Source organism: Corvus moneduloides, chromosome 8, assembly GCF_009650955.1.
Source record: "Corvus moneduloides isolate bCorMon1 chromosome 8, bCorMon1.pri, whole genome shotgun sequence".
NCBI lineage: Eukaryota > Metazoa > Chordata > Aves > Passeriformes > Corvidae > Corvus > Corvus moneduloides.
This window is the reverse complement of record NC_045483.1, coordinates 33,377,055-33,391,451: the sequence shown is the minus strand read 5'-3', so window position 1 is coordinate 33,391,451 and position 14,397 is coordinate 33,377,055. Positions and strand designations below refer to the sequence as shown.

Below are 14,397 nucleotides of genomic sequence, written 5' to 3'. Positions count from 1 at the left end.
AGGGGCAGCCACAGCTTCTCTGGGCAACCTGTGCCCTTGCCTCACCACCCTCACAGGGAAGAATTTCTTCCTAATATCCAGTATAAACCTGCCCTCTTGTCAGTTTAAAGCTATTCCTGCTTGTCCCTTTCTTCGCATCTCAGTTCCTATAACCTCTCCCTCCCGTGCTGCTTTCCCTGGGCACTTTTTGCACTAAACCATCTTTCCAAATCTATGGATAACTTTGACCAGCTGGTGCCCAATTTCACCTCTTGAAACACCCAGTTTGCTAATTCCCCTTAGAATTCAGCTGCCCCAAATCCCTGCAGTGACATATTGAACTCAGCCCCCATGACAGGCTCAAAAACAGCAGCTGTCCCATGAAGAGCTGACAGATTTATTCTGCATGAGAGAGGACACCCAGGAGCAGCACAGGGGTGTCCCTAAACCTGCCCCCCGCCCTTGTGGAGGTTGTGTTGTTGCAGAGGGCCTCTGGAGTGTGGGTAATGTTGTCAGGAGGGGCTGTCGTGGCTTTGGCCCAGCGTGGCCTGGCTCTGTCCCCCCTGCTGGGCTGTCACGGTCCCCTGTGCTGATGTGATCCGAGGCTCTTCTCCAGCAGTGGGTTTTTTGACATGATAGATGGCAGCAGGTCAGAAATATCAGGCGAATCCCTCAGAGCTGACGGGTTACTGATTCGAATAGGCTGTGCCATCTCCTCAGGTGCTTTCCCAGCCTGGCATGTCAATGTGGATGAAAATCCCAAGGAGAAACCTTTGGAGAGAAATCCATGTGCTGCTCTCCAGCCTTTCCATTTCAGCACATCGCTGGTGGGTCAGTTGCGTGCTGCTGCTTGCTTTGCTCACAAAAGAGGAAAAAACATTGGAGCGTGTCTTGGGTTGTTGTGACATCTGGGTGGCCGAGGCCATCTGACCTGCTCTGCTCCAAGGCTCAGAGGCTGGAGATGGGTGGTGGCCAGCTGTGTGTGCACTGGGGCTACTGGGAGGTGTCTGGGTCCCTCTGTGTTTCTCCCACAGGTGAAAAAAATCCAGACTAGATTTTGGGGCCTTCCACAAAAAAAAAAAGAGAGTATTTTGCTTTGATGAAGGGTTGGATATGTGTGCATGTCCCTGTGTAGAAAGAGGTAATGATGTTTTCCTTTACAGTCACACTGTGCCCTCAAGGTGAGTGTCAAAGTGTAGTTTGGAGGGAATTGAGGACTTCACAGTGGAATTCTTCCTGATGGGGCATTGCAGGAAGCACAGGGAGTAAAGGAGGAGCTTGTATCTCATCCTGCAGAAGATGCTCCCCATTCCCCACCCTCCTATCTTCAGGAAGTGGTGTTTTGGTGACTTCTGAAAAAAATCAAGCCCAGGCAAAACCTTTTATTACTGCTGTGCTATAAGCCAGGCTGTGATTAACACTGATTTTCATAGAATCATGGAATGATTTGGATTAGAAGGGGCCTTTAGGATCATCTTGTTTCTTCCCTGTGCCATGGGCAGGGACACCTGCCACCAGACCAGGGTGCTCAGAGACCCATCCAGCTTGGGCTTGGACACTTCCAGGGATGGGGCAGGCACAGCTTCTCTGGGCAACCTGTGCCAGGGCCCCACAACCCTCACAAGGAAGAATTTCTTCCCAATATCTCATTTATTCCTGTTCTCTGTCAGTAAGAAGCCATTCCCCTTGTCCTGTCACTCCATCCCCTTGTCCCAAGTCTCTCTCCAGCTCTGTTGGAGCCTCTTCAGGCACCGGAAGGGGCTCTGAGTTCTCCCTGGAGCCTTCTCTTCTCCAGGTGAACACCCCCAGCTCTCCCAGCCTGGCTCCATACAGGGGGTGTCCAGCCCTCAGAGCAGCTCCGTGGCCTCCTCTGGACTCGCTCCAGCAGCTCCAGGCCCTTCCCGTGCTGGGGATGCCGGAGCTGGCCGCAGGCCCGATACCACCGGAGCGGGGTAGAATTTGGGGGCGAGGGGCTTCGCCGAGAGGGGCGTGGCCAACATCGGGGGCGCGGCCGGCCCGGGCCCGCCCGCCTGCTGCTGCGGGGCGTGGCCAAGCCCGCCGGGGGCGTGGCGCTGCGGTGAGCGGGCGTGGCCTGGCCATTAACGGCGGGGCGGGGCGGGGCCGGGAGCCCTGAGGCGGTGGCGGCGGGGTCGCGTGGGACCCTCGTAAGTGCTGCGCTGTCGGGGCGAGTGGGGCCGGGCCGGGCGGAGGGGGGGAACGCATGGATAGAGTGGGAGGCTGCAGGGAGGGAGGCGACACTCCCCGCTCCCGAAATCCCCTGGTTTGTTTGCAAAAAGCCCGGTTTCCGGCATTTCCGCCTCCCCCGCGCTCTGCCCTGCCCCTCTGGGCGGGGGTTCGGCCGGCGCTGCTTGGGGTGGGCTCCGAGGCTCCCGGCCAAGCCCGGCGCGGTTGCGGTGGATCCCGGTGCCTCTGGCCAGCCTCCTGCGGCGTTCCCAAGTTCTTTTCCTGCGCCACGTGATGCTGTGTGTCTTTGTGAGTCATTTTACACACAGCCGGGTGACGTCGCGTTTGGTTTAGGAGCCGCTCCGCCAAGCCCGAGTGATGTTGTAGTAGTTTACAAGTCGTTTTGGAAAGCCCGTCCGTGTTACTATGAGTTTACACCTTGTTCTGCAGAGCTTGACGGCGGTGTTGGTTTGGCAGCCGTTGGGTTTTTTTGGAGCCTCCCGTGAGCTAAGTGAGGTTTCTTACTCCTGCAAGTCCAAGGGGGCAGGTTAAGTATTAATGATGGACAGAAATACGGGTGGACTCTGCTGAGTCTCAGTCCCTTTTCCCATGCCTTTCCATCCCTGGTTCAGCTCACTCCTCCAGTATTTGGCTGCTGAGGCCCTGCCACAGGGTGCCCAGAGAAGCTGTGGCTGCCCCTGGATCCCTGGAAGTGTTCAAGGCCAGGTTGGACAGGACTTGAAGCCACTTGGTCTAGTGAAAGGTGTCCCTGCCCATGGTAGGGGCATTGGAGTGATATGGGCTTCAAGGTCCATTCCAACCCAAACAATTCCGTGATTCCATGATTTGCAAGGGCCAAAGGGGGAGGGAGCCACAGCTTGTGAGCAGCAGTTTGGAACCCTGGTGTGACAATATCCTTGTGGGCGGTTGTTTTTCCCAGTGTTCCAGCACGATGCACCCGGTAGCTGGCAGCTTTGCCTCGGACCAGGAGCCCCTGCTGGAGGATCCCGTGGGGAGCAGGTACAGCCAGCAGAAGCCAAGTGACCGCTGGCATGGGGCCTACCTTATATTTTTCCTCCTGGGCATTGGGTCCCTCCTGCCCTGGAATTTCTTCATCACGGCCAAACACTACTGGAGGTATAAGCTGCAGAACTGCTCAGATGAGCCGGGCCCAGTGGGGGAGGCAGCCTCAGACCTGCAGGTGAGTGTTGCTTTCAAGGCAGAAAAAATAACCTGTTTTCCCTCCTAACTTGCTGTTTTTCCCCCTCCACTTCCCCAGAAGGTAAGTGAACATTCTCTAGGGTCTCACCTGCTGCAAACCAGAGGGAAAGGTTTATTTGGTATTTATTTACAAATATCTACAGGGAAGATGCTTCAAATCATTTTGTGGTCTGCCTTTTACCTGTATTTGGACTACTAAGTTTTAAGGTGAATCTAAAAAAATAGGGCTTAACATTTCATAGGGCAGTTTCTACCAGTGCGAGGTGTCTTTGTGGTGGTCTCTTTTTTTGTCCTTCATGATCTGGCAGGTGTGACATGAGTATCTCCTTGCAGTGCTCAACATCTGGCTTGTGGCATATGGCGTGAGGGTCTTGTCACAGGGTGATGGATGAGCCAACCTTTATGGCCTCTTTCTCTCCCCAGAAAGGCTGCTTTCTCTTGCTGCTCCTGCCGCAGCAGGATTATTTCCCTGTGCCTCCCTGACAAAGCCGTGGGTTTGTTTCTTTGTGGCTGGAAAAAGTGTTGGAGCAATGAGGCTGCATCACAGCCTCCTTCAGTGGCAGAGCTTGTTCAGGTGGTTTGGGCACTTTTTGTTTTTATATAAACACAGAGCCAGGTGTGACGCCCACGTTTCCCCTCAGATGTCTCACTCCAGTACACCCACAGCTCTTTTAATTTTCATAGTTGTTAAGTCAGCTGCTTTTTCGATGGGGAGGAAAGGAAGTGCTTATACCAGGATGCTACAGGTGTGCTGCTGTAGAGCAAGAAAGTGAATTAAACTGATGGTGCCCAAGCTCCTGCACTGCCTGAAGACCTTCTGTGCTAGGGAATGTGCTCAGAGAGGGGTGAAAGGTGCTCGGTCACCACATGGTGTGGTGTTCTCTCATATTCCCTGCATCCCACGTGTTCCTCACTGCCTCTACATCATGCTGATCCTCCTGAAAAAACCTGGGTTTACGTAGAGTATCACTAGGTGTTTCCTTGCACAGCTGTGTTCCTGGCGGGATCAGCCATTTCTTTGCTGAAAAGGTGTTTCTCCTCTTCCTTTGTGGCTGTGGAGGGATGCTTTTTCCTTTCTCCAAGGAAAAGCTACATGGCTTTTCTGTGGCAGTTGAGAATGATCGACATTAAACCATTCAGCCCAGTTTCTGCCCATCTGCTGCAGCAGGAGGGTTTACCTGCACACGGAACTCAACTCTGGAAGGATGCATCTCTGACTGACAGTCTGCTCCTGGCTCCAGCCTTTTCACTGCTGCTAATTTAATGCCTCATGCTCCAGGTAACACTCCAGTGCCTTCAGCCACTGTCATGGACCTGTATTCCTCTTCCAGCCTGGCAGGAGCCCAGCTGCCAAGTCCAGGCTGGAGCAGAATAGAAACTACTTTGCAAAAGCATCTTGCGTTGGACTTGCCACCACAATGCTTTGTTCTGGTTTGGGTTTTTTCAAGGCAGCGCGTTTGAAGTTAATATGGGGTTAAACACTTCCATTATGTGCCTCAGCTCCGTGGCTGAGGGATGCCACCTTCCCCCATTAGACCTGGATGTGGGAAGAAGATGTCAGGTTTACTCTGCGGTTTATTTTAAGGGCTCAGCAGAAAGGGAGAAGAACAAGGTATATCCTGCAATGCCAAAAATGAAAGCATATCTGTGAAGGGTGGGATTACCCATGGAGGGAGAAGAGTTGCCTTTGGAGATGGATTAAAACCTAACAAGCAGGAGAGAGGAGTATGGAACCTGATATTTTCCACTGGTCCAGGCATGGATTTAATTTGACACCCACCATTCTGCTGCTGCATTAAAAATGTGGTGCAAGGGCTCTTAAATACTTGCCCAATTCTCTTCTCACTGCTGGTGTGAGCCCATTTGCTGGGAAGGAATGAATATTTCCCTGGGATGCTCAAAATGCAGCATCTCTGCTGGATTACTTTGAGTACACTTGTGCTTGGTGCAAAGCATTAGAAAGTCATTTTTCCTCCCCAAAAGCCGAAGAAGATTAACTTGGAAGTTTATTGAGTATCCCCAGGATGGTTTGGAGGTTTGTTTTAAGTAGATGGGTAAATAAGTTGGAGTTTTAGCTGCCAGGTTTGCATTTTGCTTTGTCTTTTCTGCTATAATTCATCGTGTGGCCACAGAACTTTGAGCCTCCTGCTTGGCTGAGCCAATGCCATCAGCACAGGCATTTAAGTCTCTGCCTATCTGGACCCTCTAGGAATGATTATTAGATTTCCTGTTGCTTCCAGTGAAGCTTCTGTTAGGGAAGAAGAGATGAACGTGCTTGTAAACTGATAAAAAATGATGCAAAGTGCTAAAAAATAATATATCGTGCAGAGAAAACCTGCCAAGTGCCATCTCCTGCTTGGACATGATGTGGCCCCATCTCTGTAGCTGGCTAAGTGCAGAAAATGAAAACCTGTCATGATAGGGGTGGACATGTAGGTCATCTCTGCTTTGTGAGCATCATCCTACCTGCTGGCTGAGATTGCTGCAGCAAAAAAATGGGATTAAGCCCCTCGAGGGGAGGAGAGGGAGCAGACACGCTTTGATGGTGCACAGCAGTATGGCAGCTATTTCCTTCACTGTTTATTTTTTCCTTCTGAATTTATGTCCCTGATTTTCTGAAATAGCCTGAGGCTATGGGAAGGCAAATCCCAGAATTCCCATTGTCCTGAGCAGTTTGCAACATGTGCTACAACACAACAAGGTGGATACCTACACCATAACTCCCTGTTGTGTCATATTCAGGACCTGAAATTCATATGCTGTTCCCCCTACAACCTTTTTTACTTCGTTTTGGTTTTGTTTTTCCTTGGCAGGACTATTTTGAGAGTTACATCTCCATTGCTTCCACCGTGCCGTCAGTGCTGTGCCTGATTGGAAACTTCTTGCTTGTCAACAAGTAAGTGTTGCTCTGATCCACACATGCCTGCAGTTGGCTTGAGTAAATAAATTCCTAATTAATTCCTTGGTTAATTGCTTGGAAACAATCTTCCCTCTTAAAAATACTTTTATTGTCACCAGGGGACTGGTTGACAAAAGCAAAGCTCATCCAGGTAGGAGCAACACCTTGCCCTGGTTTTACCAGCACTTGAACTAGGTTAAGAAATGGACTAGCTGCACCTTGTTGCAAGCTTGGCTTAAATCTCAAACAGCCTCATCCCTTCATTTGAACCCTTCTTAATCCCACATCAAACTCCTGCATGTTTGCAGGCATGGGTTTGTGTGCCTAATCTCCAGATTCCAGCTCCCTACCTCTCTCCCTTGCCTCGCTGTTTCCTTGTGTCCCCCCGTCTTTATTTTCTTCATCCCTTCTGCCAGCACAGGACTTGTTGTCCTCCCACGTCTGACCTTCATGTTGTGGTTTGAAACGCAAGACTCCTTCCCCTTGTCCCTAGGGTTCCTGCCAGTGTCCGGATCCTGTCCTCCCTCTTTGTCATGCTGGCTGTTTTCCTGGTGATCACAGTGCTGGTGAAGGTGGATACGTCTGCCTGGACGACGTGTTTCTTCGCCCTCACCATCGGCTGTGTGGCTGTGGTCAGCAGTGCCTCCACCATCTTTTCCAGCAGCATCTTTGGCCTGAGCAGCTGCTTCCCCATGAGGAACCTGCAGGCTCTGATCTCAGGTTGGGTGATCCCACTGGGATCGTGCTCTTGGACTTTCCCTGCTCAGCTCTGTGGTTTTCCCTCACCTGCACCTGGGGTTTCGTCATGTGGGGTTTGTTTTAGAAGCCTAACTTTGCCTTAATGATAACGGGAAGTTGCTGAAGGAGAAACTTGCTCAGTCACATGAGCTTTGGTTTCTGTAAATACCCATAAACTGACCTTGGAGAGTTGCTGGGTGCAGGGAGAAGGGGGGAAGGAGATGACTTCCCCCTGCCCTGCCATTTCCAGCTGAGGGTTCTGCAGCTTTGCCTTGTGTCCTTTCTGTTCAGCGTTTCTGTGAGTGATGAGGGGCAGGTTGGGAGCTGTGAGTGATGAGCTCCCTGGAGCTTTGATAACATTATAAATATATTGTGGAATGGTTGACAAACCAAGAGGAAAGGGGGAGAAAAATCAGGATGGAGAAGTTTTTCCGTTTTTCCTGGGGCCAAGAGAGGAGTGTTTTAATGAGTTTATCTCAGAGGGGAAAAGCACCACATCCCTGAGATGGCATTCCTGCTGCTGGTGGCTTGGATTCCCATCTGGAGGAGTGCAGAAGAGAGGTTGATTATATGTGTGCTGGTGGAAAGCCATATTTAGGCTTTGGAAAAGGTTTGGACTTTTTCTGCAGGACTTGGGACCTGCAAGCCCAGCAGGTCAAGTCCCATCCTGACCCTTGTGTGTGCTGTGCTGTGTTGGAAGGGGATGCAGAATGGCACCTGGGCTGTGGTGCAACCCCACAAATACCTGAGGTGTGGAAATGGAGAGGAGGTGGTTTGTGCAGCTGCACCCTGAGCAGAGTTTGGGGCTGAGCGTGTGGGGCAGGGCCTGAGCTGTGTCCCGTGGGGGAGCTGTGCATGTCAGAAGAGGAGCTTCTGGGCTCCTCCTCTCATTCTCTGTCCCTCACTGTGCCCATCTCCGTTCCCACACGCAGGCCAGGCCATGGGTGGCACCGTCAGTGCCGTGGCCTCTGTGATAGACCTGGCAGCCGCGGCTGATGTCACCGACAGCGCCTTGGCCTATTTCCTCACTGCCGACATCTTCATCGTCATCTGCATCATGGTGTACCTGCTCCTCCCCAGGCTGGAGTACTCCAGGTGTGTGCCAGTCTGCCAGGGGCCTCCCGCAGAGGGTTTGCAGTGGGATTGCTGGGGGGATCCACGGGATGCTCGCTGTGCCGGTCCCTGCCCCGTCACCGCCACCAGCCAGGCTTCCCCTTTCACCGAAACCACAGGCTGAAACTGGGCATGTGCTAAGTTTCTGCCAAGCTTTCCCAGGGCTGCTGATGCCAGCGCTCCCAAAATGTGCGGAGTCAGTAGAGAGCCATAATCTGGAGGCAGGCAGCCAGGAGTGTCTCCATATTGTGTCTGCCACTCGGATGTGTGTGACCCATTGGTCTGGTTGGTGCGTGTAGCCCCCAGAGTCCCCGCCTCCATGTGCCTGCATGCACTAGGTCCCTTCTGTGAACACAGAGGGTGCAGAGAGATGAGGAGAGGGGATGGTGGGTCTCCAGAGGTCATCTCTCTCTACGAAGTGGGAGCTGGAGGTGTGGTGGGCTTGCTGGGTCCAGTGGGCATCCCTTTGTTGCCAACTTCTCTCCTGCCCTCTCTCCAAATCTCAGTTGTATTCCCCCCATGCTTCCCTCTTTCTCCAGGTATTACCTGAGCAGCCAGAAGGAGAGCCCCTCTCTGGTCTCTGTGCCCCCCGACAGCTCTGTGGAGGATGAAGCAGTGCCAGGAGGCACCGTGAATTCCTCCTTCCTCACAAGAAGCGCTGGCATCCCCCCACTCCGCCCCATCCTGCAGAAGACTGCCCTCCTCGGCTTCTGCCTCTTCTATGTCTTCTTCATCTCCATCATCATCTTCCCTTCCCTCTCCTCCAACATCGAGTCTGTCAGCAAGTCCTCAGGAAGCCCATGGAGCACCAAGTATTTCACACCACTCACGTGTTTCCTCCTATACAATTTTGCTGACTGGTGTGGGAGGCAGGTCACTGCCTGGATCCAGGTGCCCGGCCCCAGGAGCAAACTGCTGCCTGCCCTCGTCCTCCTCAGATCCATCTTCCTCCCTCTCTTCATCCTCAGCAACTACCAGCCCCGGGCTCATATCCAGACCGTGGTGTTCAACCAGGACATCTACCCTGTGGTTTTCACGGCACTGCTGGGGCTCAGCAATGGCTACCTGGGCACACTGGTCATGGTCTATGGCCCCAAAATTGTGCCAAAAGAGCTGGCTGAGGCAGCAGGGGTGGTGATGACATTTTACCTCGTGCTGGGACTGGCTCTGGGATCTGCCTGTGCTATTTTTGTGGTGCACCTCATGTAGAAGGGGTAACCAGAGGAGGAGGATGCCCTTGGTTTGTGGTGCTGCTGTTGAGTATTTAGAGTTTGGGTTTTTTTTCCCAAAAGAGTCAGGTATGCTGTGGTTTTGAGGCAGGCTGCCTGTCTTGGGAGGGGGGTAGTTGCATTCAGGGGGATGCAGAGGGAAAGTCTCCCTTCTGGGAAGGGGCATCCCCTGTGCTTGGGAAGGTTCTGTCAGACATTTTTGCTCCCCAGTTTAATGGAGCAGGAGCCAAAACAGCCTCATCCTCCCCAGGGAGCTCAGGGAAGCACTAGGGACACAGGGATACTGTCCCTTGCCCCTATGCCAGTGGTTTTAAGCTGAACCCAGGGCTTTTGGGGGCACCTTGGGTTTTGCTGCCACACTGTTATGAATTCAGGTTGGGTGGTCTTTGGGGGATCCCCCCTCACTGAGCTGTGATGGTGGTGTTGAACTAAAAAGGATTTGAGCCCTGGAGCATTTTCACACAACTTAGGGAGTGAGTAGCAGCTGCCCCAGGAATCAGGGCACTGTTTTGCACAGATTTCATACAATCATTCCACAAAAAGAAAAATAAAGGGAAACTGTTCCACTTGGACTTTTGCTTGCTTTACTTTTTCCATGTAAAATTGAATTGAGGAATCATCTACCTCCTAGCATGGTGCCACTAATGTTTGGGACTATTTCCTGGCCAAGCTGAGAGGAGCTGAGAACTGTGACTGTGGTGTGATCCCCAAGGAAAGTGAAATGCTGAGTGGTCCTAACCTGAGGTTTTTAAGGTGTCTTTAGTCTGTGTTCAGAGAGCTCTGTGAAAACCAGGGGGAGGTATGAGAGAGGCCATGGTGTGAGGTTCACAGCAGAAATCTGGTTAATTTATATAGACAGGCAGCATATGGCCTCCAGATGTTTTCAGAGGGGTGAGCTACTGTGACACCCAAAAATATGGCCCACCCAAAGAGGACTGGCTTTTAAAGTCATTTAGACTCCCATATGCCAGCACAGCCTGGACTAAATCTGATTACTGTATTTATTTTCTAAGATTGGCTGGATTTATGGTCTGAAGAGGTGAACTGGTAATCAGGGATGTAATGGCAGAGGCTTGGCAGTGCAGTGATGCCTCAGAGATGCTGTCTGTGGAAATTTAATTCCTTTAGGATTGGGTTCGGAGCAGCTGCTCCATTACTGGGATGCTCTCTCAGCACCTCCTGCTTGCCCAAGTCATGGTGGAGCTGCTGGATGTGGGGCTTTGCTGGGAGAACAACAGGATCATGGTGGTCACTGCCCTGGGGTGCCATTTGGGTGTGGTGGACATTTGGGTTTTTTACATCTTTTCCAGTGTTTAGTTTGGGCCCCTTGGCAATACACGCACCGAGCTTTGCTTTACAGCTGCTTTTTATTTCAACATAAAATCCAGACACAAGTGGAAAATTTGTTGGGTGTGCAGTAGTGAGGAGCAGCTTTATGGAACATGTGGGCTCTTGATCCTGTCCCTTTGGTGGGTTTGGAGCCCTTTGGCCTCCAGCACTCAGCCAGGGACTGCCTTGACCCAGGTGAAGGCCCACCCAGGGGCTGAGGGTCAGGATGCTGGCTGCCCCTCATGGGGGTCAGTGCTCCCATCGCCTCTCTGGTGCTGGAAAAATGCAGCAGTTGGTCAAAAAGCCCAACCCAACTTGGTGCTGGCAACCAAAAAGTCCCTTTGTGGGCTTCAGTGGGCCTGTCTTCAGTTTGTGCATTTTACCCCAATCCAAGGAATTATGAGATTCAGCTTGTTTTTTTACTGCTTTGCATCTCTGCTCCTCTTCTCCTTCCTGTTATAGACCAAATTCTTATCTGCTACCATTGCTAATAAAGATGATCCTGTGCAACTGCTGGTGTCTGAAATAATTTCTCTTGGAGATGCACTGATGCATGCAGTTTTAGCTTGCATTTTTCCTTCTGGTCATCCTTCTCTCCCAGCTTGGACTGTAAACTCAGAGAAATCCCAGGCAAGGGCTGGGTGAAGGAGCCCTGAGAGCACTGCTTTGAGAGCACAGTTATTCTGATGGAATATCCCCATGCAGGGGACATGCAGGTAGGTGTGGAGAGTGTTCCTGTGGCAGGGGGAGTGAGCAAAAAGGGGATTTATCCTTTGGTTTCGGTGGCATTCAGCTAAGGAAAGTTAATAAATGAGGGGAAAAAATCAATACAGATGCAAATTGGGCAAGAACCAGGTCTGGGTATAAAGCAGGGAATGCTGGTGGGAATGCCATGGTATGGGGGTGGATGCTGCCAGGCGTCTGAGCCATGAGCTGTGGGTGATCCCCCTGCAAAAGGGGATGGATAATTTATAGGGAATTGCATTTAATGGCAGGGAAGTAATTACAGTGCCTGGGAGAAGTCACATCTGCTGCTCAGCGTGGGCCATACTGAGGAGTTCAAGGTAAGGAAAAGTGGGACGAGGAGGGAAATGGTGGTGGCAAGGCAGAATGAAGGATGCTGGATCTGGGATGCACCAAAGTGCAGCTACATCTTGCTACCTGCCTGGGTGGGTTGAGTTGGTGTCCCTGCCCATGGCAGGGGTTTGGAACTAGATGATCATCACATTTCCTTCCAATCCAAACTATTTCATGATCCTATGATTAATGCATCTTTGACAACAAAAGCAGCCATGAACCCCAGTTCACAGGCCTGGAAGGATGCTCTAGCCAGGAGGAACACTGCAGGGATCAAACCTACTTCACATTTAGCTGGGAGACTATACTGCCTTTTTTCTAGTTCTTCAAGAGCTTACAAGAGGGAGTTGCTTCCCAGAACTGGGATACCTGAGGTCCAGAGGAAGACCATGGCTGTGGGCAGGGCTGGAGCTGAGCTGCATCCATGTGTCTTCCTCACCTTCCTAAAAATGCATTCCCAGATTTTGTCTCTGTAACTACCACCCTCCTCTCAGCCAGGAGGGCTGTGCATGTTTTCCCATCTCCCAGCCGAGGAAGGCAGGTGTTGATCCGGCTGCCACGGGAAGGACCACGTGCTCTGCTCAGGGCTTGGCCCCTCTCCTCTGTGGGTGTAAAACGAGCCATGCAGGCATTGCAAAATTCCTGAGGGAGAGCCCACGATGTGAAATGGAGTCACACAAATCCTGGTGTGGTGCCCAGCACTCGAGGTGGTGCCCAGCACTGCTGGCTCTGTGACCCAGGGTACAGAGAGTCCCAGTCCTGCTGGGCCTAGCAGCCCAGCACAGAGGGGTTGCTGTGCCTGTCCCATGCTGCCTTTTCCAGCAGCCTTTGGAGTTAAATCCTACTGGCCAAGGGGAAAAGAAAGCTGGGATCTGGCAAAGCAGAAGCAGCAAGGCAGCGGGGTGCCGGGAGCAGGAGGGGAAGGGATGAAAGGGCACAAAGTGGAGGGGATGCATCTGCTGCAGCTTCTGCTCAAAGGAGACCAACTGAGCTTATGCCTGAGCTGGTTTTGTCCTCTCTCAGCTCTGTGGTGCCAGCTCCCCCTCCCTGCTTCAGAGCTGGACCAGGTTCAGTGTTAGTATTGGGGGCTTGAAAACAAACAAATATGCTGGAGGAGGAAAGGGAATTTTTGCTGTGAAGCAATACTCACCCCCCATCAGTTGCAAGTGACTTCTCTTTCTCTGTGATCTCCAAAGCCTTGTCCAGGCTGTCCTCCCTCAGTGGAGTGCCTCACAGGGTAGGAATGCTGGCACCTCTCCATCTGTGGCACCAGCCTTTGTGTTACAGAGGCTTTGGTGCAGTGCTGTTACCCCCCGGGAGGCACCTCTGAAGCCACCTCGTTATCCTTCAGCATTGCCTTGGTGGTGGCCAAAGAGCAGCAGGAACAAGATGGTCTTTAAGGCCCCTTCCAACCCCAAACCATTCCATGATTCTATGAAACACAAGCAGTCACTGGGGGCTTGGGAAGGGCCACCATCCACAGCAGATGAGCTGAGCTGAACCCGCCCCTCCACGGGTGCCCCACAGGAAAAAACAAACCTTGGCTTTGAAACCTTGCCAGCCAGCTGCAGGCTTGCCCGGCTGCTGTTCTCCTTTTACATGTTTTATGGAGTAATTTGTACTATATTTACACAGCAGTGATAAACAGTTTTTAAAATGGAAGCAAAGAAAACGCTGCTGGATGAATTGTTACAAAAAAGCCCTGTTTGCCATTCCAGCAGGGGGAAAAAAGGGATAAAAATCACCATCCTAGGGACATGCTGTTCGTCAGATCTGGGTATTTTTTTCCCTTGATTTGTGTGCCTAATGTGAGCAGAAGAAGTCGCAGATGCATGCTGAATTCTGCAGGGAACATATGCATGCATTTAAATCATTTACAGCATTTACTGGTGCAATTGTAAAGCACATTATTTTTCTGCATTTGTAATTAGGCTCCAAACAGATGGTGAAGGACTGTAGCTCCTGATTAGACAGGCTTGTGCTCTGTTGGAGGGCGCTGCGAGAACAAACTAAGATGAGAAACTTTTCCTCCTAATTTATCATGCCAGGGTGGGGGAGTGCAGGAGCTGGGGCTGCCTGAGTGTGAATTCCAGCACGCCTGGAGAAGGCTGGACAGAGCTCAGCGAGCCGTCCCTCTGCCATCCCTGCCTGCTGGTGGATGGGCTGCCTGGACCCCCCTGCCAGCTCCTCTTCCATCCCAGGTTTTGTGACCCTGCCTTGCTGCACAGCTTGGAACACCTGCCAGCACAGGATGGAGTGTCTGCTCTGACAAATGCCTTCAATATGAAGCAGGAGCTGGGAGGTGAGAAGGGTTTTTAAAGCGGGAGCAAGCTCCAGGCTTGTAGCTGTTTAGGAGGAGCAATCCCACCTGCCTGGCCTCAGTTCCACTCTTTTTGCCACCCTTGGCTTGGCGAGAAGGGGAGAGATTTCCTCCTCTCCTGAGGGCAAACTTGAACCTTAAACAGCACCACAAGCTCGTCACTGGTCCCCTGCACTCACCTTCCAACTGCCCAGGAGTCCCCCTTGCTATAGACACCCCACTGTACTCACACAGGGGACAATTTATCTATCCGCTGTTATTTGCACTTCTTCCTACAGTTTCTTATTTTCCTCGCTGACCTCCTTAAA

The 14,397-nt window shown here is 51.9% G+C and overlaps 1 protein-coding gene across 2 annotated transcripts; it reads left to right on the top strand.

Annotated features, from left to right (window-relative positions):
- Nucleotides 1-2,090: 2,090 nt before the first annotated feature.
- On the top strand, nt 2,091-9,935 carry SLC29A3 (solute carrier family 29 member 3). Of its 2 annotated transcripts, none has more exons than XM_032116764.1 (6): nt 2,091-2,144; nt 3,104-3,364; nt 6,198-6,280; nt 6,777-7,003; nt 7,954-8,116; nt 8,674-9,935. In XM_032116764.1, the coding sequence occupies exons 2-6, from the start codon at nt 3,116-3,118 to the stop codon at nt 9,341-9,343; spliced, it is 1,392 nt and encodes a 463-aa protein (XP_031972655.1). In that variant the 5' UTR covers nt 2,091-2,144; nt 3,104-3,115; the 3' UTR covers nt 9,344-9,935. The 2 variants fall into 2 exon arrangements, with proteins under 2 accessions (XP_031972655.1, XP_031972654.1); XM_032116763.1 differs by lacking the exon at nt 2,091-2,144 and adding an exon at nt 2,284-2,472.
- The last annotated feature ends 4,462 nt before the right edge of the window (nt 9,936-14,397 follow it).